General features: G+C 37.2%; 3 protein-coding genes across 5 annotated transcripts; 2 read left to right on the forward strand and 1 right to left on the reverse strand.

Annotated features, from left to right (window-relative positions):
- Positions 1-304: 304 nt before the first annotated feature.
- On the reverse strand, positions 305-5058 carry LOC103713903 (short-chain dehydrogenase TIC 32, chloroplastic-like). 2 transcript variants are annotated; one of them, XM_008800953.4, is made up of 8 exons: positions 4876-5058; positions 4525-4756; positions 4305-4384; positions 3833-3989; positions 3570-3648; positions 1006-1087; positions 850-908; positions 305-676 (listed from the first exon to the last, which is right to left on the reverse strand). In XM_008800953.4, exons 1-8 carry the CDS (start codon positions 5006-5008, stop codon positions 500-502), a joined length of 999 nt encoding a protein of 332 aa, XP_008799175.2. In that variant the 5' UTR covers positions 5009-5058; the 3' UTR covers positions 305-499. The 2 variants fall into 2 exon arrangements, with proteins under 2 accessions (XP_008799175.2, XP_008799176.2); XM_008800954.4 differs by having other exon boundaries at positions 360-681.
- Positions 5059-5208: 150 nt separating this feature from the next.
- Positions 5209-8194, forward strand: LOC103713904 (protein FAR1-RELATED SEQUENCE 5-like). 2 transcript variants are annotated; one of them, XM_026807235.2, is made up of 3 exons: positions 5209-5539; positions 6039-6957; positions 7087-8194. In XM_026807235.2, exons 2-3 carry the CDS (start codon positions 6064-6066, stop codon positions 7987-7989), a joined length of 1797 nt encoding a protein of 598 aa, XP_026663036.2. In that variant the 5' UTR covers positions 5209-5539; positions 6039-6063; the 3' UTR covers positions 7990-8194. The 2 variants fall into 2 exon arrangements, with proteins under 2 accessions (XP_026663036.2, XP_008799178.2); XM_008800956.4 differs by having other exon boundaries at positions 5213-5539; positions 6039-8194.
- Positions 8195-12913: 4719 nt separating this feature from the next.
- On the forward strand, positions 12914-23284 carry LOC103713905 (tubulin-folding cofactor B). The gene is made up of 8 exons (XM_008800957.3): positions 12914-13132; positions 13217-13368; positions 14649-14767; positions 15424-15485; positions 15772-15813; positions 18138-18271; positions 20690-20759; positions 22895-23284. Exons 1-8 carry the CDS (start codon positions 13031-13033, stop codon positions 22940-22942), a joined length of 729 nt encoding a protein of 242 aa, XP_008799179.1. The 5' UTR covers positions 12914-13030; the 3' UTR covers positions 22943-23284.
- Positions 23285-23317: the final 33 nt, after the last annotated feature.

Consider the following 23317-nt stretch of genomic DNA (forward strand, 5'->3'; position numbering starts at 1 on the left):
GATCATTTGATTGTTAAATAAAAATTGGGAGCACTGGGGCAAGGCCTGATTCACAAGATCTTAAATGTGCATTCCTATTCCTTCTTGCTAATTTTAAAAAAATAAAAATAAACACCTCATAGGCTTATCATTCCTTCTCACAATCTATTTACATCTTCCAAGTCCCCCTCTCTCTAACCTGTTAGGTTTGATATTTTGAAACTCAATTCTCCCTAGTGGTTGGTTTCCTTTCCTCACAAGTTTGACAGCACTCTACATAAACTCAATAGCATTTTATTTCCACCCAAATAATGAACGAATTAACTAGAAAACTTGTTCCTTTTTTTTTTTTTTTTTTTTTTTGCAGTTCAGAAAAGTACTGGCTGTTCTTAAACATCATTAACATAAGTATAGATTATTTGTGAGCCTAGAAAAAGCATATATGTCATTGATTACAAATCTTAGAAATTGTAGTCAACATCATTGTTCTGGAATTTCAAAGATAACCCTTCGAGATGCATCATCTTCCCCCTCCTAGCCTTTTCAGAAGTTCTTGGCTGAAGTCCCAAAATCTGCTGCTTAAGACTCTGTCTCTTGCCGTGAAAGAAGGCAATGCCTCATTGCAATTGACAAAATACTTGCCTGTTACACCTTTCATGTCAGGATGTAGAGCTAGATAACAAGTCGTCGATGCACCCTGCGCTTCAAGAATTTATTCAACCTTGAGTTGATTACATTCGAGACTGTTATTTTTCACATACAATATACATAATTGAGTGTGGAAGAAAAAGCATTTGCAGATAATATTTGATTGGAATTCTTCACAGGTGTAAATATACAAATGATGGGAATCTAGGATCATGTGCACACCTGGGGTATGGATTTTACAAAGGCTTTCATCACAGCAGCAATAGAGTCCAGTATAAATGCTAAAAGGGAAAAAAGAAAAGAAAAAAAAAATCAGCTAGGCATACATAGAAATCAATTCAAAGTGAGAGAAAATGCATAAAAAGGGTAGCAACTTACGCTTAAGGTTTAAGTAGCGACATAAGTTCGTACTTATTGCTCCTGGATGTAGAGAGTTTGCTGCCACATTGCTGCCTTCTTCCTGTGGAATGAAATCACCTAAACTTTTACATAATCATGCAATAGCACAACCAATGTAGAATCAACGACTTCCAATTTTAACAAAATTTCCACTGAGACTAATGTGTGCTATTCTTCATGATGCTTAACCTAGTTTAAGCCCAGTTTAACCTTTATGATTTAATTATAATGAGTTTTCCTTTGTAAAAACGATGTATTTTGGCTCTCGGTAAAAGAAAATTTTCTTCTCAGCAAACGATGATGAAGTTGCAATCACTTCAGATCGAAACTGAAATGATAGAAATGGGAGAAGGACCCAAGGAAGAACACTTGCCAAAATTAAAAAATAAGAAGTGAAAGAGGTCAAAGCTTGCCTCCACCTCAGGTAATGAACACACAACAAATTACCTAATAAAAGAAAATTTCAAGATCCTTCATTCAACACCAGTTTTTTTTGCTATTCAGTTGTGGCAGAAAAAATATCTCAATAAAATTATAGTCATCTGAATAAGAACAATTACAAAATATATATCCACAGGATATCACTAAAAAGTACACCTTTCAAACTTACAATACTATGAAGCAAATCCATAATTAGATCAGCTATTATGAAGACAAGCTATTTAAGCATTTGGAGCCACATGGCTTTACAGTTTGAGAGCAGATCATTAGCATTTTTAAATGTTAATTTAGCTTAAGAAGTGCAGCTTTATGCACAGAGACTTTAGGAATGGTCCAGTGACTAGAAAATTGTTTTTTTATGAAGGTGACACCAAAGTGAATGCTGTTATGAAAGAACAAAGTGATGTTTTCCCCATAATTCAATTAGTGTGTATTCACTCAATGCATGCTAGTGAATTATTTAATAATCGAACAGCATGCAGTTTAAACACCACTCAAACATGAGAATGGGTACGGTATTCTCCGAAAGAACTGCTTAATATGGGAAGATACTTCTCCCTGAACAGTGCAGTTGCTTTTGCCAATAAACATAGCAGTCATGAAAAAGTCGACAGCTAATATTTATTGTAAATGGATATTGTACATCTATTTTAGTATAGAAGATCCTATTAGGTTGGACTTCCTTTTGGCATAGGTGGCATCACTAGTCAACAAAGAGAAGCTTAATTATACCATCAGTTAGACCTTTCTTTATCATATAGATGCTGAATTTCAGTATATTGTCATATTTTCTTTTTCATCTTCAATCATATATACTGCTTATTGTGCATTTTCTGCTCAAAGTGCCTCTCTCTTTCTCTGCGAAAAAGGGAAAAAGGTGTTGGAATTGGATCATGGTTGGGCATCCATGATGGATTGACCCAACTCGACCAGATCTGATTATAAGAGGAAGGGGGAACAATTTTGGACAGTTGGGAAACCACCAAAAACCGTTCAACATAATCAGAAATTCACTTCCCTTCAGATCTTAAGAGCAGAAACAGTGAAACCGAGGAGTCCTCCATTGTCCTAGGAAGACATGGCTCTTATGCTGTGATTAGAGAGTGCTTTCCATTCCTACGATGGTTCTCTGACCTGAGCAACTCTTAAGAGCCAAAACGAACCAGTGATTCAACCGAGGTTTCCTTCACACTTCTTCGAGGCATGCGCTTTCCTTGTTCTTAATATCTTCCTAAAAGAAACACACACTGCGACAACTTGATGTGTTTTCTCGTTTATCCTCCACTATTAAGTAGCTTAGTGGTTGGTGGTTGGCCTTCAACTAGTATAGCAATGCCGCTAATGTGGTTGAGCCAAAAGGGAAAAAAGGGATAGCTTTCAATGATCAAAATTAAATGGAGGATACTTTTGTTGATACAAAATTTGAATGGGCATGTAAATGGGAGAAACCTCCTGTACTCTATTATGAGTAAAAAAAATAAGAATGGAAGTCCTATGGGTTGGCCCCCTTACAACAGTTTTGTCACTAACATCCAATGCAACTATGAAATAGGTATGAGATGGAAACTGACAAACACAAATTTTGAACCAAAACACAATCCATTCACTTGTTAATTGGACGATGGACTCTTCAGTTCGAAGAACATCACAAATAGTTTTGATGTTTTTTAAGAATTTAAACCGAATTTATCAATTTCAATTCGATAACTGTTAAGAAAGTAAATAAGAATGAAGCTCAACAGTTTCTTTCACCATAAGTTTCTTATTTACACTTAAATATAAATAATTCTTGCATAGCATAATGAGAAGATGTGAGGAAATAACATTGTCAAGAGTAAAATGATGATCTACTTCCATGATAGTTCGTGCATGCAAAACTAATCTTGTGGCATGTGCTGATATAACTTCTACTAAGGTTAGCTTAAAGCAATAATCAAGAAACATTGTTTCCAATTGAATATGCAATAGCTATATTTTCTTCAATACATTTAACATTATCAGCCTACCTATGGGCTTCAGAGGATCAATATATATTCAATGCTTTCAGTTTCTACAATTCAATTTCAACTCCCTGAACACGAATATGGTGAATACATCTGTACCTGTAAACGCCGAGATAGCTCGTTCGCATGCCATATGTTTGCCAGCTTTGAATGAGAATATGCCCCAAAAGGTGCATACCTGCCAATAAGACAAGGCTCAAGAGGTCTTCTCTATCTATGAATCTTTTTTATTTTTTCTTTTTTGGCTGAAACTCTATCAATGAATCTTTTAAAAGCAACTATACTGTCACCAAAATTTGACCTAGGAAAAGTAAAACATATTATAACAACCATCTAACATAGAAGGTGGAGCTAATACTTACTTAGATTGATCATTTATTTTCTCTAGATTAAAACAGGATTCATCAAATTGTCTGGTATGACCCAAGGATGAAACATTGATTATCCTTCCCTGAATGCCTGTTTCTTTGGCAGTTTTTTTCATCTTGTCCAATAACAGATTTGTTAGTTGAAAATGTCCTGCATTTTAGAGAATAATCAAACAACTTTAAGATACTACTACATGCTCACTATAAATTATCCCTTCTTAAGATTAGCCTTCAGTAAGCAATTGAAGTAGCATAAAGATAAAAAAAAAAGTCTAGAAATCCTGAATTTAGTATAATTTTAACTATCATTTTTTTCATTCCATGAAATTATTAAGAAAGAAAGCAACAACCTGTTACATGGTTTCACAAAATGATTTTAAAGCTGACTGAAATTTCTCCTTGGAACAATTCCATTCAGGCACTCAAAATGAACAAACAATCTATAATTTCAACTAGTGACATTTACCAAGGTGATTCGTAGCGAATTGCAGCTCTACTCCATCCTTGGATAGCTGGAAAGGACTAGCCATAATCCCTGCATTATTACTGTTCAAGCAATGCATTTTACTAAGTGCAAGCTTGCATCACACAATAAACTGATGAATAAGTATATAAAGGAAACCAAACTATTGAAGAAAAACAAAAAAATCCTAAAGATCCTTACATATAAGTAATGGCATGCTTACATGAGGATGTTTAGGTGCTGATACGACGAATTAAAAGCGCGAGCAAAAGACCCAACCGAATCAAGTGAGCTCAAATCCATCTCCATGATATCAATCCTGGCATCCGGGTTGTGCTCCAAAATGCTTTCTTTAACCTTCCTGCCACTCTCCAGGGTCCGGCATGGAATGACGACAGTGGCGCCCCTCAGCGCCAGAACTCTCGCAGTCTCCTTTCCGATCCCACTGGTTGCCCCTGCTCACAGACCCAACATTAACACCAATCAACCCTCTCAGACCATCAAGGAACCTTTTCAACCAAAATCTACTTGAAAAGAGCTCAAGATGTGGCTTTTTCAGAGGTAAAGGAAAGACCTGTGACTATGGCCGTGAGATGGCCAGCACGAATCCCTTGGGTGACCTCCTCCGCGGTGGAGGAAGAGCCGAAGCCAGAGGAAGGGCCTTCTCCTCCTCCCCAGAAGAAGGAGCTCCACTTCCAAAATCCCATCTTTTGATCCCTCTTTTGAAGTAAAAAACCAACCTTTATCAGCTTCCAAAGGCTTCCACTGCCCCAAACGCTATTTAAAATCGGAAAGAAAGAAAGTTATGCTGTTCGGGTTAGAATACCAAATTCATAAATACCTAATAGAAGACTCCCACGTTGCTTCGACACACGCGATGGGGTTAGGTACAACCATTGTTGGAAAGATTCGCCGTCTCAATCGAATCAGAGGCAGCCGCTTGTCGAAGAAACTAAATTCGGACGCCAAATCGCTTCCATTTTGGCTTACTCTTCTTCTAGGGCTCCGTCTCTGCATCTACTTCGGCTTCCGGCGCGATTTCTTCCAACTGGAGTTGTAGGGTTTCTAATTCCCCCCTTTCCTTCTTCTCATTTCTCTCCTCTCTCTCTCCCTCTCTCTCTCTCTAAGCGTTTCTCTCTGCCTCTCCTCGCCATTGCTAGCTCTTAGGAGGAGAGTAGCCGCTTCTACTGGAAAAAGTCTCGCCTTTGAGGGTGGACTGGACTTGGGAGCCGTATCAGGTAGTGTGTTATCCATTCTGATGTCTTAAAAATCGTATTTTCTTCTGCTTTTTATCTCTTATATTTGGAAATTTGTCCTGGATTGCTCTCAAATCGAAGTTTACTTTTGTTTTCTCCGTGTGGCAAACCTTTTTTTTTGTTCCTTTTCTAACACATTTGGAGTCTATGTTGCTTTTCCTCTCGTTTGTCACATACTCGGATAGAGGCATTGTTCCCGACTTAATCCTCATAGCGGGTTCTAATAAGATGTTTTTTCGTTTTTCTTTTTCTTTAGTTTTGAAGTGTGTTTTTCACTTGTTCAAGACCAGATGCTGGAATATGGACTATTTTTATGTGGGATTCCTTCTCTTGAATTATGCCTTTCCATTCTTGCTTCTCCTCTGAAAACAGGGGGAGGGGGGAAGGGACTCAAAAATTTGAATTTTTTGTAGCTTTTTCTATCATTTGATTGCTCGAATTTGGTTTCTAAAACGTTAAGCCTATACTTGTTTAAAACCAGATATTGGGCTTTTGAGAGGGAAAAAATGTCGGAGCCTAATCCTCCTCCGAAAGATGGTGCTGATGAGAGTTGGGTGCCGAAGGTTGGTATGGAGTTCGAGTCTGAAGTGGATGCGTATCAGTTCTATGATAACTACGCAAAAAGGATAGGATTCAGTATTCGGAAGAATCGGTTAAATCGAAGATCTTCTGGTGTTATCTCATTGAGGGTGTATGTGTGCCATAAAGAGGGCTTTCGTGGGAACAAGAAGGAGGAGTGGGAGGTAAAGAACCCAAAGCTATATGAGAGAACTGGTTGCCTTGCCGCTTTGACCCTTAAAATTACAAAAAATGGCAAGTATCGTGTGACTGACTTTGAGGCAAGGCATAACCATCCACTTGTTATACCAAACAAAGCTCACATGATAAAATGGCGTAGAATAAGTAAGGATCGTGGTGTTGTAGCTGAGGAATCAGGGATGATACCAAGAGTTGCTGATGAGGTTATGAATGGGCATGCTGGTGGCCATCAGCATCTTATCCACCCTTCTCAAGCTTATAAAAATTATTTACAATCGAATCGTGCAAGTGCTGTAGTGCTGGGAGACGCAGGAGCTCTATTGCAGTATGTGCAGGAGAGGCAAATTGATGATCCATCATTTTTTTATGCTGTACAGCTTGATAAGGAAGATCGGGTGGCAAATATTTTCTGGGCAGATGGATTGTCTATAATTGACTATGATTACTTTGGAGATGCGGTGTGTTTTGACACTACATATCGATCGAATAACTATGGTAGGCCATTTGCACAATTTATTGGTGTGAATCATCACATGCAAATGGTATTCTTTGGTGCTGCATTGTTGTATAATGAAACCACTGAATCTTTCAAGTGGCTGTTTGAGACCTTCAAGGCGGCTATGTCCGGAAAACAACCCAAGGTAATTTGGATAGAACAGTCTCCAGAAATTAGTGATACAATTGCTGCAGTGTGGCCAGGTACAGTTTGTCATCTTTCTATGTGGCATGTCTACCATAATGCTGCTAAACATCTGAGTTTTGCGTTCCAGGGCTCCAAAACTTTTGCACTTGATTTTAGCAAATGTATCTACGAAATTGAGGAGGAGGAAGAGTTTCAATCATCATGGAAAGAAATGTTAGAGACGTATGATCTTAAAGACAATCAATGGCTGGCGAAGTTGTATGAGGATAGGGAAAAATGGGCCTTGCCATATAGCCGGCATATATTTTGTGCAGACATGAAAAGCACATTACGGAATGAAGGCTTGAGCGCTGAGCTAAAACAATGGTTATGTCCAGAACTTGATCTTTTGCAGTTTTTAAATCATTATGAAAAAGCAATAGATGGCCGGAGGCATGCTGAATTACAAGCTGATTTCCAAGCTTGCCAAATTTCCCCGACCATACCTCCTACAAGGATGTTAAGGCAAGCTGCAAATATATATACACCTGTAGTGTTCAAAATGTTTCAGAGGGAGTTTGAAATGTCTATGGATTGTTTGGTGTACGGTGGTGGCGAGCTTGGACCTATAGCTGATTACAAGGTAGCAGCTGAGGGGGACCCTACAGAATATGTTGTTAGGGTTGACATTTCAGATGGTACAATCATTTGTAGTTGCAAAAAATTTGAGTTCATGGGGATTCAATGTCGTCATGTGCTGAAAGTGCTTGATGTTATTAATATCAAAGAACTACCCCAACGTTACATCTTGAAGAGGTGGAGAAAAGATGCTAAGGCTGGGAGCACAAGAGATAATTGTGAATTTGCATTTATTGGTGACTCCACATCATCTAAAGCAAAACGTTATAGTTCTTTATGTCGCATTTTCAATAAAATTGCAGCAAGGGCTGCTGAATCTCTGGAAGCATATACATTAATTGAAGGCCACCTAGATCAACTTATGGACCATGTATACCAACTTATGCAAAGTAAGCCTTTTGAGAAACATTGATTAAGTTTGCATACTTCTCTAAGAGAGCCCATGTTTTGCAGAGAACCTGTCACAATCCTTTCTGATGTGTGGTTTCTTCTAAAATACAATACAGATTCTCTTTTGTTTTTGATGTATATTGACCATCAGCTGGCAGTAGCACTCAGTTGGGTGCGGCTAGATTGGCCTTAAATCCAAGTATATAGATTCAAGGTTCCCACTGACAGTTTGATTTTTCTTAATCCTCAGGACTGCTTATCTCCAAACTTGCATTTCTAATCATTTTTCCGAGCAGTTTTCAGGTGGATTACCAAAACCCTGTGGCCAAGCTTATTTAAGCATTTGATTCCTGTATTTTCAATAATGTAAGTTATACCATCATACTGCTTTGTTAACACCAGAACTGTTATTACCTAATCAGGCTTCCTTATATCAATTTCCCATATTTTTCGGTTGGTTATGGTTCTTTAATGCATACCCATTGACGAATGGTTAAAGTAATAGCAGGAAAGGATCATCAGTGTAGGATCTCTTGTTGACTAGTACATCGACCATCATGATACATATGACTGCTAACTTTGTTTTACAAGAAACTTGAGATCTGGAAAGGGATATATCAGTTAGAGACGACAATAAAAAACACAGAAGCAGAACAAATTGTTGATTTAGATTTATCTTATCTGCATGGTAGTGCTACTCTTAGTTGAAGTATTTTATGTTGTTTCAAAAGGTCCAACAGATGTCACCCCTGCCTTGTATATCCTTGTTTCTTTCTAACTAGTTCGGTCCCGGTCTCTGCTTTTGATCTGTGACTCCTAGCCTCTACTTTTGATCAGTGACTCGGGGATGATGCAATGCTGTGTGCATTTTGTGTTGCTCATGCCTGTATCTTTCTTGTCCCATTTGCTTTTATACTTGAAATCTCTGGTCTGGTCTTCTATTTCGACTGGGATGGATAGCAGTGATTTTTACATTTTCCATTGGAATAGCAGTTGTTTCCTGCCATTCATTGGTACCATGTTTGATTTGATGTAGTCTTCAAGCATCAAAATTAACTTAAATTGATCTATATATTTTAAATATCTAGTTCAAGATTAGTGATTAGGATTAGTAAATTATATAACTCATAATATACTTTTGCATGCTAGCTATATTGCTGCTGTTCATTTTGTACATATTTGATATATCGGCGAGAGATCTGTAAAACCTTCTCATCAGTAGCAATAGCCTGTTCATCTTAAACCTTAGGTATTGACAGCTCCATCCGACCCACCCTATAATGCGAGATTCACTAGAGGCCATGTTGTCGATCAATGTTCCTCCTGCTGCCCCTTCCAGCATAGAGCATTTGATTATTCTCTATTTGATCTTTGATTGCACTCTCCATTCCAACATAAGATGCTCTTCTCCCATCACCTTAGCATTCATATGCACTACAAAGTCATCTACTCAGCTAACCATCTCAATCTCCTTTTACTTTTATTTACCCCTTCCAAAAGGAAAGCTAAAAAGTTATGTTTCCTATCGCTTCTGTTGCTTTCCCTCTCCACTTTTCTCCTCATGTCTTCTTCTCCACACTTCTCTTCTTCTCATCTTTCCACATGGCTGCGCCTCTCGACTCCACTTCACAGATCCTCAGTTTGAAACTGGTTGTCCATTGTCCTCTGGTATCACTGGGCATCCTAACTTCACCCTTATCAAAACCCATCACACTCTCTCCGACATCTTTGGCCACCTTGACATTGCATCTCTCCAAGGATATTTGGTTTCTTTACTTCCTAGAAGTTTCAAACTTCTTAATTTTTTCTCAATTTAGTAGATTCTTGTTAAATTCTGAACTTCTCAACCCTGAGTTTTTCCCGAATGCTGAACTTCGGACTATAGACATAGAAGCAAGAGTCTCTCCTCCACATATGCATTGAAGGAGATTTAATGAAAATAAAAAGAACTCCAAAGCACTCTTCTAAATCCATTAAAACATTGGTTTTCGACTTCTTTTAGGTCTCAAGAAATATTGCAGCATGAGTATCATGGAATTTCTAAGCAAATGATTAGACTTGGATGAAAAATTGAGATTTTTTAAAAGATAGGGACATAGGCTCCCAAGTAGACCGCATCTATGCTCCGAAGACTTTTTTGACAATAGCCGGAAAAAGATGAACCATGCCTTTTAGAACTTGTTTATGAAATATGTATATATATGTATATTTTTTCTTTTTTCAAAAATTTATGAAGACTATTACAAATGTCTATAATTTAAAATTTCCTATTAAATAAGTCACTAGAAAATCAGTAAATGCAGAATGAAGACATGATCATATAGTAGCTGTTTCTATATAATTCAAAGATTTAAATAACTTTCAGTTTGTAGATTGCTTGGATTTTTTAAATCTCATCAAGACAGACTTAATATTTTCATGAAAATATTATTGTGCAAGCTTTAAAAATTAAGTGGAATATCAAACATGAGATAAAACTGACCGTGCGAAAGAACATCTGGTATTTTTTGGCATGGGAGGTACAACCATGACCCAAGAAAGACTCTACTGGGTTCATCCAAAAACTTACACCTCCATCCCTTCCATGCTTCTTTCTATCTCCATCTAACCTCAAAAAAACTAACCTCCTTTCCATTCTTAGCATCTTAAAAACCAAGAAAAGAAGGAGCATCAACAAGGGCATTGGGTGTTGCGTCTCTCGCCTTCCACTCTTTTCCTTCTTTTTTTTTTCTCTTCGTTGGTTTATCTTACATGCAACGTAGTCTTAAAATAGGAGACTTATTTACCTTCAGGACCACCTTTTAAGGAGGGTGTCGGATTGCATGTGCATGGTTCTTCCCTGCCACTAACCTAGATCCGACCCTAAAGTCTTATTTCCTTCCCTTGGATTTTTGGTTCACCTCAAGCTAGGCAGTGACTCCCATATCCACATAGTAGCTAGTGGACTGTAATTAGAGAGTACGAGAGCAAAGCCTTTGGAGAGATAAGCTTTATTTCAGCCATTAATCCCGTCATATAGCAAAACTATGTTTCTTGAGAGGGTGTCTCAGCTTCTTTTGCTATGTATGGAGCTCTTGATGTTTGGGCAGAGGGTGACTATCCTACGATTATTTTCTATGTAAACTTTAAAGACAACATCAGTTAAGGATCACATCAAGATCCCCTATCTTCTTATTTTTCGTAACATTTGAAAGATCTCATATGACTTTATTGCACTTCTTGGCTACTCATGCACATCGGGCAGCCAATCAAGTTGCATATTTGTTGACAAAGTGGGCTGCTAGCATTAGGTATAATTTTATTGGAATATGGTTGTATCCTTCCCACAAAAGAAGGATTCACCTCTTTTTGCACCCATCCATCGCTAGATCATTTTGAACAAATCTTAAAACTATCCAAACTCATCATTCGCCATCTGTATAGATCTCAAAGCGAGCAGTGGATGATCCAATGATGAATGGGTGTGAGGAAAAGTGAATCTTTCTTTCATGCAAAGGATATGAGTAGGATTCAACTTTATCTGCAAGAATGAGCTACAAGAACTTTTCTATTTTCCAACTCTATGGGCACTACTTTCGTAATTAGAGCGAAAACACATATTTTCATAATGAGAGCAAAAACACAAAGCACCACTTTGGTAATGAGAATAAAAACATAAAAACACGCACACAAAATCTTCAAGTTTCTAACAAGAATAATAATATATTTTAAAAATCCCTTCAACGGCGGCAAGCAAGGCCGGTTGATTGAATGATTCGAAAAATGAAAAGCAGTATAATTACTTATCAATTTGCCATCATGAGCGTGATATGTACCAATTTACACTTCATTTACAGTTACGAGAATCGAACCAGACCAATCGGTCAGACTAGAAACAATACAAAAGCAAAGGATCAATGTGTATAAGAACCGGCCAAGGCGCATGAGCTAGACGGATTTTTACAAGAGGCAACGTCCATTTGGTTTCCAAAAATTTAGCTAGTTTTTTCACCAACCTTTGGAAATGATTACTATACTTCGAGAGGTAATCTAGCACTTCAATTTATTATTTTTTAATAAATTTAAAAAAAATATAAGCACTGCATGACGATTCGATCCACCGTTTCTTTTTTTTTTAGTATACCGGCTCCTCACACCATACGTTTATGAGTACAGCCAATAAAGTCAGAAAAAAAGAAGCTGGCTAAGTAAGTAGAGAACATCTGTCTGATTTCCCCAGAGAAAATCTCTAGAATAATGCACCGTGTAGGAGGCTATTCAGTCAACAGCTGTGTTCGCCTTCCGATAAATATGAATGATCCTGAATGAGCCACAGTTCTCAGCCATCCTCTGTATGTCATGGATCAGAGACTGCCCGTCCATCACGGTATGTCGTCCGCAAATCTTCTCGATCACAAAGGTGGAGTCATCCTCCAAGTGGATGTACTCTACACTCTCCCTTCGGATGTACACTACACCCCTCCTCCTCCCACCCTCAGCTAGGCTCGAATAATTTGAATCGAATGAACTAAGCTCAAGAATTATGCTTGCCATCTCGACTCATTCATGCAGTCGACCTATCATTTTTAAGGGTTAAGTCCTCAGTATTTCTATCTTGGTTAGTCGCTTTTATGTTATCATTGAGCTGACTTTTCGATGATTTTGTTGGATCTCTAGACGCAGCGGCTAGTAAACTGCTTCTACAGTTCTACTTTCACAAAGATTCAGATAAAACCGATTTCCTCGTTCAAAGTCCGAGCTGTTGGTGAAGGTCGGACACTTTTTCTGACATGACCTTCCGTACAATCTCTGGCTTTGTGGACAACGCCAGAGGCGACGGACGTCCTCCTGCCTCCAGCTCTTAAAAAATACGTTTAAGATTTCCTCAACGTAAATCCGATCGGACCGGGTTGGCATCTGGTCCGGTTCTGATAAGTCGGGCCCGGTTCTGATAATTATGCTTATATAAAATATAATATATCTTCTTCGACCGCTTTCTCTTTCCCTGACGCCGGCTTTCCTCCCACTCCCTTCTAGCTCTCGAGGGACCAAGGGAAGGAAGAGGGAAAGAAGGGTCCAATCAAATGGCTTCTCGGCTTCAGCTTCCCAGCGACGACGCTGTAGACCTCGTCGTCACTCATGCCAACATAAAGAGCTTCTCCTCCCACGTTCGCTTCTCCCTCGAGGTAAAACCTACAAGTTAAAACCCTCTTTCGATCGATCTTAGATGACGAGATGCCTGGTTCCATTCCGCTCTTTCTCTCTCTTAGACGCCGGTGGAGTCGGCAAAGGAGAAGCTCTGGAGGAAGTGCGGGACCTCCGTGGACTCGATGCGCCTCGAGCTCTACGATGACGCCGGATCCAAAGTGTGCGACCTGAGCGACAATCTGAGGCCACTTGGATTCTATTCCCCTCAAAATGGGTTAGTGAGTCCACAATCTTTAATGTGCGAAGTTTGGATATTTTTGATTCAGATTTGTTGCAATCTTTTACGCTGCTCCTTATGCCTTCTTTGTATGTCTGATTGTCCTGCTGGTTGATGAAAGAGTGTGATTGCAAGCCCCAAATTTGTGAAGGTTGTAGGCCAAATTTGCTGTAAAGGCTCCTGCGAATTACCATTTTGTAGAACCCAATCTCTAGGCTGATTGAGATGCAACACAGAGAGAAGGTCAGACAAGGTAGCCAAGTTCTTGATACATTTTTTAATTCATGACCTGAATCTGGGATCCCATTGTAGGAGACCCTCCTCTGAAAGATTTCATTGATTGTAGACCCTATCTTCAGGTTAATTGAAGGAGAACAACCTCGGAAAGATAACTTTTCTATCCTCCGATCAAATTGGAACCTGATTTCGGTTCCATTATAGGGGGAGAAAGAAATTTAGATTCGGAATGACATCCTTCACTTTGCATTAACTCCACCAAATAGAAGAACTTCTAGGGAAGGAACTTTTGAGCCAACTGAAGAAAGGAAAAAGACAATAAAAACACTCAAAGCTACGTTTGATTGTCAAAAAAGATTTTTCCCAACTCTTCCCCCATTGAAAAATTCTCCATCACTGTTTGCTAAACAAGGCTCAATTAGAATTACAAATATGCAAAATGCCGTTAGAAGAACATCTGCCCTTCTTCTGGAAATTAGTGTGATTCAATCTCACAAGCAGAATATAGTGAGCTTGTTTAGGATCAGATGATGCCTCCAGGAAATTGAGAACTTAAGAGATGGGATGCATTCTATATGCGTAAGCTCCTCATGATCATTTTTCAAGGCAAATATATTAAATGAACATTGCTTGAAGTAGCAAGTATTGTTGCTTGATCATATTCTTAACTAATTAGTAATAGAGTTCTGGAGTGCTCCAGTCTCCATGAATATTTATTGTTTGAAGAGTCACAAACTATATAAAGAACTAGCTGCAATAGAATTCAAAACTTTGTTCAGGATTACTTCTTATGCTAAGTTAGTGAAATGATTTTATGGCTTCCAGGTAATGAGGTAGTGTTCGTAACTCAAGTAATACATGATTCACAATTTCATGCCATGATTTTAATTGCAAGTACTTCTTATATTGGACTGACTGAAATGGTTATCTGGATTCTAGGTAATGATTTAGCTACTGAGCTACTGTTTATTTCATTTGTTGTCTATGGAACAACATACATTTTCCTTTTTACTTATTGAATTACCCATGATAATCTGAAGGTACCGACTGCATATTATAGATCTGGACCCCTCATCAGTAACCTCCGGTGGCTGGTTGGATGACACTTCACTGGTGGAGAAATATAAAATTTCTGAAGAAGCCTATAATAAACTTGATCGTAAGTTCCTTGCTGTTTTTTTGTGCATCTATCATGAAAGATTAATAATGACATGCTTGTGGAATTTTATATTTCTTATTTAATAGATAATGCATGCCTTTTAACCCTCAAACATCTCTCTGATTGCTTATTGTTTTTAAAATCAAGTATATTTTGGACCTACATTTTATGTCATGGATATGGATACATGTTCATGAGTTAAGCAAAAATTAGAAGTTCCATCCAATTAGTAAATATCCTAAGATGTGTATACAACTGCACTAAAATGTACTAGCACAGTTGGGACGTGGTAGGATCACCATAACAGTACTGCAAATGGATAGTAACTACAACATTCTATTTATATACACTTAACCAACACCAGAGTGTGAATCATCCATTGCAAATATGAAACCCTACCAGATGATATGAGATCTAACACCAAATTTTTTGCAAGTAAGGCTTGATACTTATGGTATTACTATTTGTATATTCAATGAAATTAGTCAGGGTCGGCACAATCAAACTGTATTTGATAGTGGAATACACTGGTCTTATGAATGCCTATGATTTTGTTGCTTTGTGAAAATTATATAATGATCGAGACTTTTCTTCTATATTTTAGGTTTTCATGTGCAGTGCACAACTTTGTCATCTGATTTTCTCTATTTGATCAGGAAACTTTAGGAAATTTAAAGAAAAAATGATATCTCAAAATCCACCAAGCGGTGAAAGCAAAGTAAGCCATGCAGGTTTTGTCTTTTAACAATTCATTGTTTATTCCATCTATTTGTCCTTCTTCTGATTCTTTTCCTTTGCACATGAAGATGGTGTTTTAATACTTATAATCTCTATCTTTTTTATTTTTCTTTAATAATGGCCTTCTACTGATCTTCTCTACTTATAATTTGTGAAAGTTTTCTCCTATTCTAACCGTTTGTCTTCTTTAGTCTGTCCAAGTATATTTTTCAAGGTGAAGGATACACGTTCTGTTAACTTTCATTTTTTTGTGATTTTTACCTTAGCTAGCGGACAGTTACATGGAGGACCTTTGTGCAAATATCAAGGTCAGTAATCTATGATTGATATTACTTTTATATTGTGAATGTCAATGTTTGATCTAGTTAGCAGAAAGGTGTTGCTTTATCCTAGTCATAGATGCCACCTAAATCAAATTCTCCTGCTTTTTGGGTACACAGAATGTGGTGGAGTCTATGTATTAATAACATTCAACTAATTGTTTTTGAAAATATCTTTCTCTATATTAGTGGCTTTTTAAGAAAAAAATGTTGCCCCGTTTGATCAGCATATTCTTCCATGAGTTGAATAAGTTGTGGCCATGTGAGCCTTACCAGTATAGTTTGGTTATAAACATTGTAATAGATTATAGATGTGATGAAAGAGGAAAAAGACAGTCATTGAAAGAATAGTATGGTTCATAGAGCCTGAATATCAGTGGCATATACAATTGGAAGAGATAAACTGCAGAAATATATACATATATACATATACCGTGTTACATTTTTCACATGTTATTGCTGATTATTTTTATCATCAATTGATGGTGTACATGGTACAACCATTTTTACCTAAATTACTCCATTGCATCCTCTTTAGGAAAAACTTATTCCCTCAAACTTGCAGAAGGAGGTCTTTGTTGAAAGCTAATGTAGCTAAAAGCATATACCACTCAGGAACTTAGTAAGTCGGGAGGAACCTTGCACTGAAAAGCACACTTTTGGGCATAAATAGCTAACAACTTTAGATAAGGCTGAAAAGCTAACAAAAGAGGTCCCAAGGTTTCTCCTCAGTGTCATTGTTTAAGACTTATGCTTTAGAAAAGGTGAGGCACCCACTCTACTAATTCCTCAGTGGAGAAGGAGCATGCACCTCATTATATAGTTACATGACATCCTTCAAAGCTAGAAAATTCTGATTAAATTTAAATCAACTATTATTTCCACTTTAAAGTGACCAATCATTCAACTTTCTTTCCTTTTTCTCTTCTCTCAGATCTGAATTTTAAGTACCCTTTACCCTAAATTGGAGGCTTCCTGCTACTTCGCATGGGTGGAGATAACTGTTGACGTGGAAACCCTGGGAAGTTTAAGCCTGAAACTGGTCGGCGTATCCAGTATCCGATGTAAGCATTCAAGCCATGTCCTTTAAACTGGCCAAGGCTTATGTCTCACTTTTTTTTTTTTGACCTGAGTATGTGATGGAGGAGAAAGTGGACAAGATGTCTTGGAGCTGAAGTGCAGGTTTTTGTAGGGACCCCATTGGTCTAATAATAAACCATGTTCATTTTGGAGATGCCAGTTCATTCAAATGTTTTCCTCTGTTATCTTCTTTCAAATCTGAATTTTTAATAGCCCTAATCTTAAACTCAAGACTTCCTGCTTCCATGCCTTGGCAGATGTAACCAATGATGTAGTAGGCCCTGTGAAGCTTTTGGCTAAAACTAGTGGCATTGTCTATAACTATCTGATATAGACATTCAAGACCTACCCTTCAAACTGCTTTGAGGCTATCATTTCTCCCTTTCTAGATTCACAGTTCATAGACTGTGCCAGCTGGTTGAGTTGGTAAAGTCACTGATTGTTGGATATACCAATGACCTGGGTTCAATCCTACCCTGACCCAATCATAGCTGGGCTTCCTCCTGTCCTAGTTCTTGAAAAGAAAATATTTTAAAGCTGCTTGGAAAGTAAGAAGTTATTGAAGTGATTGAGCAGATATCTTAATTACTGAAATGCAGGTTTTGTTTAGATGCACTGTTGGTCTAATCATCATTTCTCTTGTTTGAGGTTTCATGAGTCCCTAGCCACTAAATTTGGAGCTTGTTATGCTTCTTGCTCTTCTAAAAGTTTAGTTGATTCTGAAGGCAAAAGTTGAGGTCATAGTTGATATCTACATCTCAATTCATGGTCAATGGAATGACAAACTGGGGCATTGGTTTCATGAATCTCTTTGGATGAACCAGGGAGAATATATGTAGAGGCTTCTTTCTAAAGGCTTGGTCACAGATTACATTTCCATATGTGACCTCTAGCTGTCAATGGTTCACCTCTTTTTAATTGATAATATGTGGTTGAACATCACAGATGTTTGTTATATGATAACTTCAACTTTATAAACTGCTAATTAGGTTATTGAGTGCTGCTTAAGCAGTGGATTTATAAATCTTTGAAAGATATGTAACCATTATCTTTAGAATCATATCTATTTTGCATGCATTTCTCTTCTAAATGCATCCATATGCTTATTTTTTATATCTGAAATATCAAGTGAAGGAACTTGAATGATCTGCTCTAGATTGGATTGTAGTTCCTAAGTAATATTTATAGGCTACTTCTATCTTATTTGTTATCTTCATTATTTCTTGATTTAGGTTGGAGATAGATGTGAAGTTGAACCTGGGGGAAAAAGGGGAGTCGTGAAGTTTGTTGGTCGAGCTGAGGCTTTAGGACCTGGATTTTGGGTTGGAATTCAATATGACGAACCTCTCGGAAAACATGATGGCATGTATGTGGCCTTATACCTTTTCCATTACTGCAATTTTCCCAAAATATCCTCTTATGTGTTTCTTTCTCACATCTGTAGTTTGTCTGGTTAATGTTTGGAAACCCAGCAAATAGAATTGATCTTTCATACAATCATCACATAAGGTCATGGTATCATATTCTGTTGATTGTATCTGTTACACGGCACACAAAAAGGTGTCTTTAAATGCTAAATGTAAATAATCATGACAGAAAAGAGTGATGAATTAAGATCTAACTGACTAACAGCAATGGCATTATGATGGTGTATTCTTATTCTCTCATAGGCTCATGGCTGAGGTAACTCTGTTAAGAGATTCATTCCTTGACTGGAGATTCTGAAAGCTGAATTAAGTAATGGAAGGAAAGTGTTTGTTAATTTAAATAGCAAAATGGACTATCTTCTACATGAAGTTCAATTGCTGATTAAAAGAGAAGATAAGACTTTCTGCTTTTACAAAGAATGGATATCTAAAAATGCTACCTTCACTGTTTTACTTTGAATTGTCATTTATTACAGTATTGTCATAACTTATAACTGCTGCTACTTCTAATACTGCTACTATTATTATGAGTATGACTACCACCACTCATCAACGGTAATTGCTTTTTATTTTAAAGAAAGTCTCTAAAATCTAAAAATAATTTGACAAAAAAAGTTGGTTTTATAATCAGTGACTAATAATCTTTCATATTTTCTTCTTCTTTGCAAGTATAATATTAGGTTTTAGAATGTTAATTACCATATGTATTATTTAGATACTGTATATATGATACACACCCTTATTTTATACTATATCGCCTTTATTATATAGCCAATGTGTTTTTCTTCGTAGTTCTAAATGCAAGATGATGTTATCACTAGTCTAAGACATTATTCCTCTTAGATTGGAGAGAACTGTAAGCTGGAATAAGTGAATCAAACCCTAATATCTCATTTCCATGTCTCAGTTTTCAGGCTTTAATTTTCTATTTTTCTACTTTTTTCTTGTAATTTGGTTATTTTTATAGGGGTTTTTGGAGTCCAATTGCAGTCAAATTGAGGTATGTTTGAGCCTGAAGGGGCTCAAATTGGGTTGTTAATAGGCATCATCAAGTCTTCATTTTGGTGGATTTTTTTATCAAATTTGGTTGATATTTATCTCTATTTTCTTACAGTCCTATGTGGGAAAGGAAACTGGGTTGGTTATCTTTATTTAAGAGGTCATATGGCCCGCAATTTGGGCAGGTTCATGGGATTGAAATCATGCAAAGCAGGCTGTTGGCTTTTCTTCTTATTTCTTCTTCCTTCTGTTCCTCTGCTTCTTCTTCTTCTTGTTCTCTCTTTATTCTATCTTTAATTTTCTGCATTGCTATGATAGGTTTCTTCTGTACCGAAGCAGATATCTGTTATATAACCTAATCAAGCTGTGCTTGGATGTGAAGATTACAAAGAAAAATCTAAAAATTGCCAATGCAGTTCAGATCAATCCAGATCTGGATCAACCTATGGTTTTTATTCTTTGTGGATCCTTTATTCATCCACAAGGCATTACCGGTTGACCTCTGGTTTAGGTATAAGTTGTGTGCAACTTGAATTAGATTCATTATTATGAGCTAGACCATATCCATCACTCAACAAGTTTTGTAGGTTGGGTCCGTTTGATTATGAGTTAGGTACAACATTTCAAATCATTTTGTTTGTGCCTGAGATTTTTAATGGGTTCAGGTTCTAACAATCTATAATCTTGTCTAGATTTGAGACACCCCAAGTCCAAATTTATTGTTCTCAAGCTTGAGTCTGATAAAGGTCTGCCATACCTTCTTGCACCCCTAGCAGATATTATCCTAATTCCATCATCACAATCTGGATCGCATGTCAGTTTCAAGAAACTGATAAATTAATTTGATAATTCAAGTGTCTAGTAACCTCTACCAACTAATGCTTTTCTTTTTTCACCTCCTTTATTATCTATCAGATAGCACTATATTTTTTTCCACTCTTTCATTTTGGACCCACTATCTGATAACTTGCCTTCGCAGATGACATCAGCAGAAATAGTTGGAGGATTGGACATTAAGTTAATGGCCAATCATGAAATCCTGCAATCATGTGGTGCAGTATTCTTATCTAGAATCATGTTTAATAACTAGTCCAAGCTTGACAGAAGGAGACCAGTTTTCTTGCTGGACATGATTCTAGGATGCTTGTTTTTTTAAAGAAGACTTGTAAGATGCTGGTTGTTGTCATTTTTATTTCAAGATTTTTTTTAAAAAAGAAGACTTGGAGGATGCTTGGTAATGTCATTTTTATTTCAAGAAAATCCATCCATCTTTTATGTGTAGATTATTTAATATATCATCATTGGTAGTGTATTTATACTTTCGTATGTTCATCTATTGGCCTTTTTTGTTGTTGTAGGGTGAAAGGTATTCGCTATTTTCAGTGCCTGCCACAACATGGTGCCATACTTAGGCCGGACAAAGTCAAGGTATATGTGCAATACTGGTTTGCATTACTTGTTTCAATCCTGAGTACTTGACTCAAGAGCAATAATTTCATGAAGTAATATGGATGTAGAGCCTGTATTTGAAGTGTAGTTCATTTCTCACTCACATTTGCTCGAGCTTCTTAATAAGTGCATAGAGATTGAATTGTTCATGCACGTGTGCGTTTGTGCATGCATGTGCTTTTTGGTCAGTGGATAGGGCTGATACTTTATTACAGCCTCCTAATTATGACAGAGAATGCAGAAAACACATCTAACTGAACAGAACCTTCTGAGATCACCTTGAAATCCCGGTCCAGAACTAGTACATGGTAGGCTTGTGATCAAAGCCCTAGAAGCTAGCCAGCTGAAGCAATTGTCTCCCAGTAACCATGTAAGAATCAGTTGATTTAGTGCATCCCTCTCAGCTGTGCTGGCCAAAAAGAATTGCTAGACCTGCATAAATGCCAGTGCACAGATGCAAAAACAAACAAATGAACAAAAAAACGAACAAACAAAACCCTCTGATCTGCTCGGTTCATGAGGAACTGCTGGTTGACTGGAAAGAAAACTTCTAGATGTGCTTCTGCAGGCCATCTGATTTTGTAAAGAATGTTTCTTGTACCAGGAATGGACAATTGTTTGGATAAGGAGTGAGCATTAGTGCGGTACATTAATATAATTAACATGCCCATTGAATTGCAACCTTACCAGGTTGTTAGATATCTGGTGACTGGCTGACAAGTTTGCAATAACGTAGCTGGTTGATCTGTCCAACCTTGTACAAGTATAGGAACTAAACCTCAGCTGTTCAGACTTCAGAATGAAAAATAAATAAATATAAGCGAAAATAAGATTAGAAACTTTAACTCTTACAAGTAGGCAGGATGACATGATTTATTGATATCGGTACCTTTATCCATGTGTATGCACTTTTATACCAAGTTTCTTAACATTTTTTTGGTGATTTACTTTATTTTTTTGTAATTTGTGTTTATTAGTCTTTTATAGCTCTAGTCTACCAATTTAAGAATGCAATACCATATGAATCGGTCCTGTTTAGTCAGCATCATTCCGTATCGACCATAAACTGGGATGGTTTGTGGTGTTGGTATGGGATTTTGCATGCATTGGTGTGAACTGGTCCTTATTGGGCCGAATCTCCTAGAACTGCTTGATTCTGAGTGGTTCGACTCATTAAGGGCCCCATGCTGGTTCAGGGCCTCAATAATTGGGGGAGAAAGAAATCCGGCACCCTTATCTCCCTCTATTTCAAGGTAAGAGAGGCTAAAGAGAGGAGAGGAGAAAGAGAGGGAGAGAGGGGAATGGTGAGCCAGTCTTTAGATCCAGGTTTCACTCAATTTGGAATTGAGCAGATGATGCGTTTCCAATTTTTTTAATATAAATATTTTATATTTACAGTATTATATTTAGTTAATTTAACATGTATGATATAGTCAAACCATTCTTTAGGTATGTAATATAAAAAATAAAGTATATTGCATTTAAACATCAAAAACAAACTCACAAAATCCTATTTTATACTCAAAACTAAATAAAGAAAGCTTAAAAACTTTGAAAAAAAAATATATTTTTAGTGTACCGTTACGGTTTGGTATGACCTTAGTGGCCTCCTACAGGTCTGCAGTCAGGTACCAAGAATGCGAAGCTTGATGCTGAGCATATGAATAAAGTTTATGCTGTTTTACAAGAAGGAACAAAGATAAAATTTCTAGCGTCTCAAGTAGAATTTTTCTTATTTCATTGTTGGCTTTCCTTGGGCACCTACATCAAAGCACAATCCATACAGCCCATGCCAGACAGATGGAATGAGGCTTATAGATGAACTTATAATGTATTAGTTTCAGTTGATAAAACAGCTAGTCTTAATGCAACTTTTTTATAATGACAAATATCAAATGTTCAAAAATGGAAATACTGTAATGAGTCAACATATCTGTGCTCATAATGTCTAGTAGAACTGCAGATCTTATGGCACAAGATATGGAACCTTGCCCCTTTTTTCCCTCTTTTCTAAATCCTGAATCTTTTACATTTTTATCGTATTGATCAGTTGCAAGACATGTAGGTAGAAAAATTGCCAATAAAATTTGTGCTAACTAGCATTCCTTTTACAGGTTGGAGACTATCCTGAGAGGGACCCATTTGATGAAGAAGAGATATAAACAATTGCAGAGGTGTGCATACAGCATCTTCAGAGTCCTGTTAAAACTGCAATCCTCATGTAGCCTCCTTAGAAACTCTTTGATCATCGAAATCTATTTGCCTTGAGTTATATCCAATCATGCATAACGTTGTTGTTTTGATGATTGATGCATGCCCCTGTAATTGAAAAGCATCACCAGGGACCTATTTGTTTTGAAACTGTTGCCATTGGACTGATACCTTCACTTCTGGGAAGTGGCCATTTTGTGAGTACTGTATGGATGATAGATGATGAAAGTATATGTAAGGATTATATTATATTTCTGGAAAATAACTGGATGTGACCAGTTCTTTTTCATTGACGATGAAAGTCCAAAGGTGATACTATTTTTACA

Source organism: Phoenix dactylifera, unplaced genomic scaffold (genome assembly GCF_009389715.1).
Source record: "Phoenix dactylifera cultivar Barhee BC4 unplaced genomic scaffold, palm_55x_up_171113_PBpolish2nd_filt_p 000167F, whole genome shotgun sequence".
Classification (NCBI taxonomy): domain Eukaryota; kingdom Viridiplantae; phylum Streptophyta; class Magnoliopsida; order Arecales; family Arecaceae; genus Phoenix; species Phoenix dactylifera.

Excerpts from the sequence above, each read along its gene's own strand:
- LOC103713905 (XM_008800957.3), top strand. The coding sequence starts at position 13,031 with ATGGCTTCTCGGCTTCAGCTTCCCAGCGACGACGCTGTAGACCTCGTC. Across the intron at positions 13,369-14,648 it reads TTCTATTCCCCTCAAAATGG|GTACCGACTGCATATTATAG; the intron begins GTTAGTGAGTCC and ends GATAATCTGAAG. Across the intron at positions 15,486-15,771 it reads CACCAAGCGGTGAAAGCAAA|CTAGCGGACAGTTACATGGA; the intron begins GTAAGCCATGCA and ends TTTTTACCTTAG.
- LOC103713904 (XM_008800956.4), top strand. The coding sequence starts at position 6,064 with ATGTCGGAGCCTAATCCTCCTCCGAAAGATGGTGCTGATGAGAGTTGG.
- LOC103713903 (XM_008800953.4), bottom strand. The coding sequence starts at position 5,008 with ATGGGATTTTGGAAGTGGAGCTCCTTCTTCTGGGGAGGAGGAGAAGGC. Across the intron at positions 4,757-4,875 it reads TCTCACGGCCATAGTCACAG|GGGCAACCAGTGGGATCGGA; the intron begins GTCTTTCCTTTA and ends GTCTGTGAGCAG. Across the intron at positions 3,990-4,304 it reads ATTCGCTACGAATCACCTTG|GACATTTTCAACTAACAAAT; the intron begins GTAAATGTCACT and ends TCTAAAATGCAG.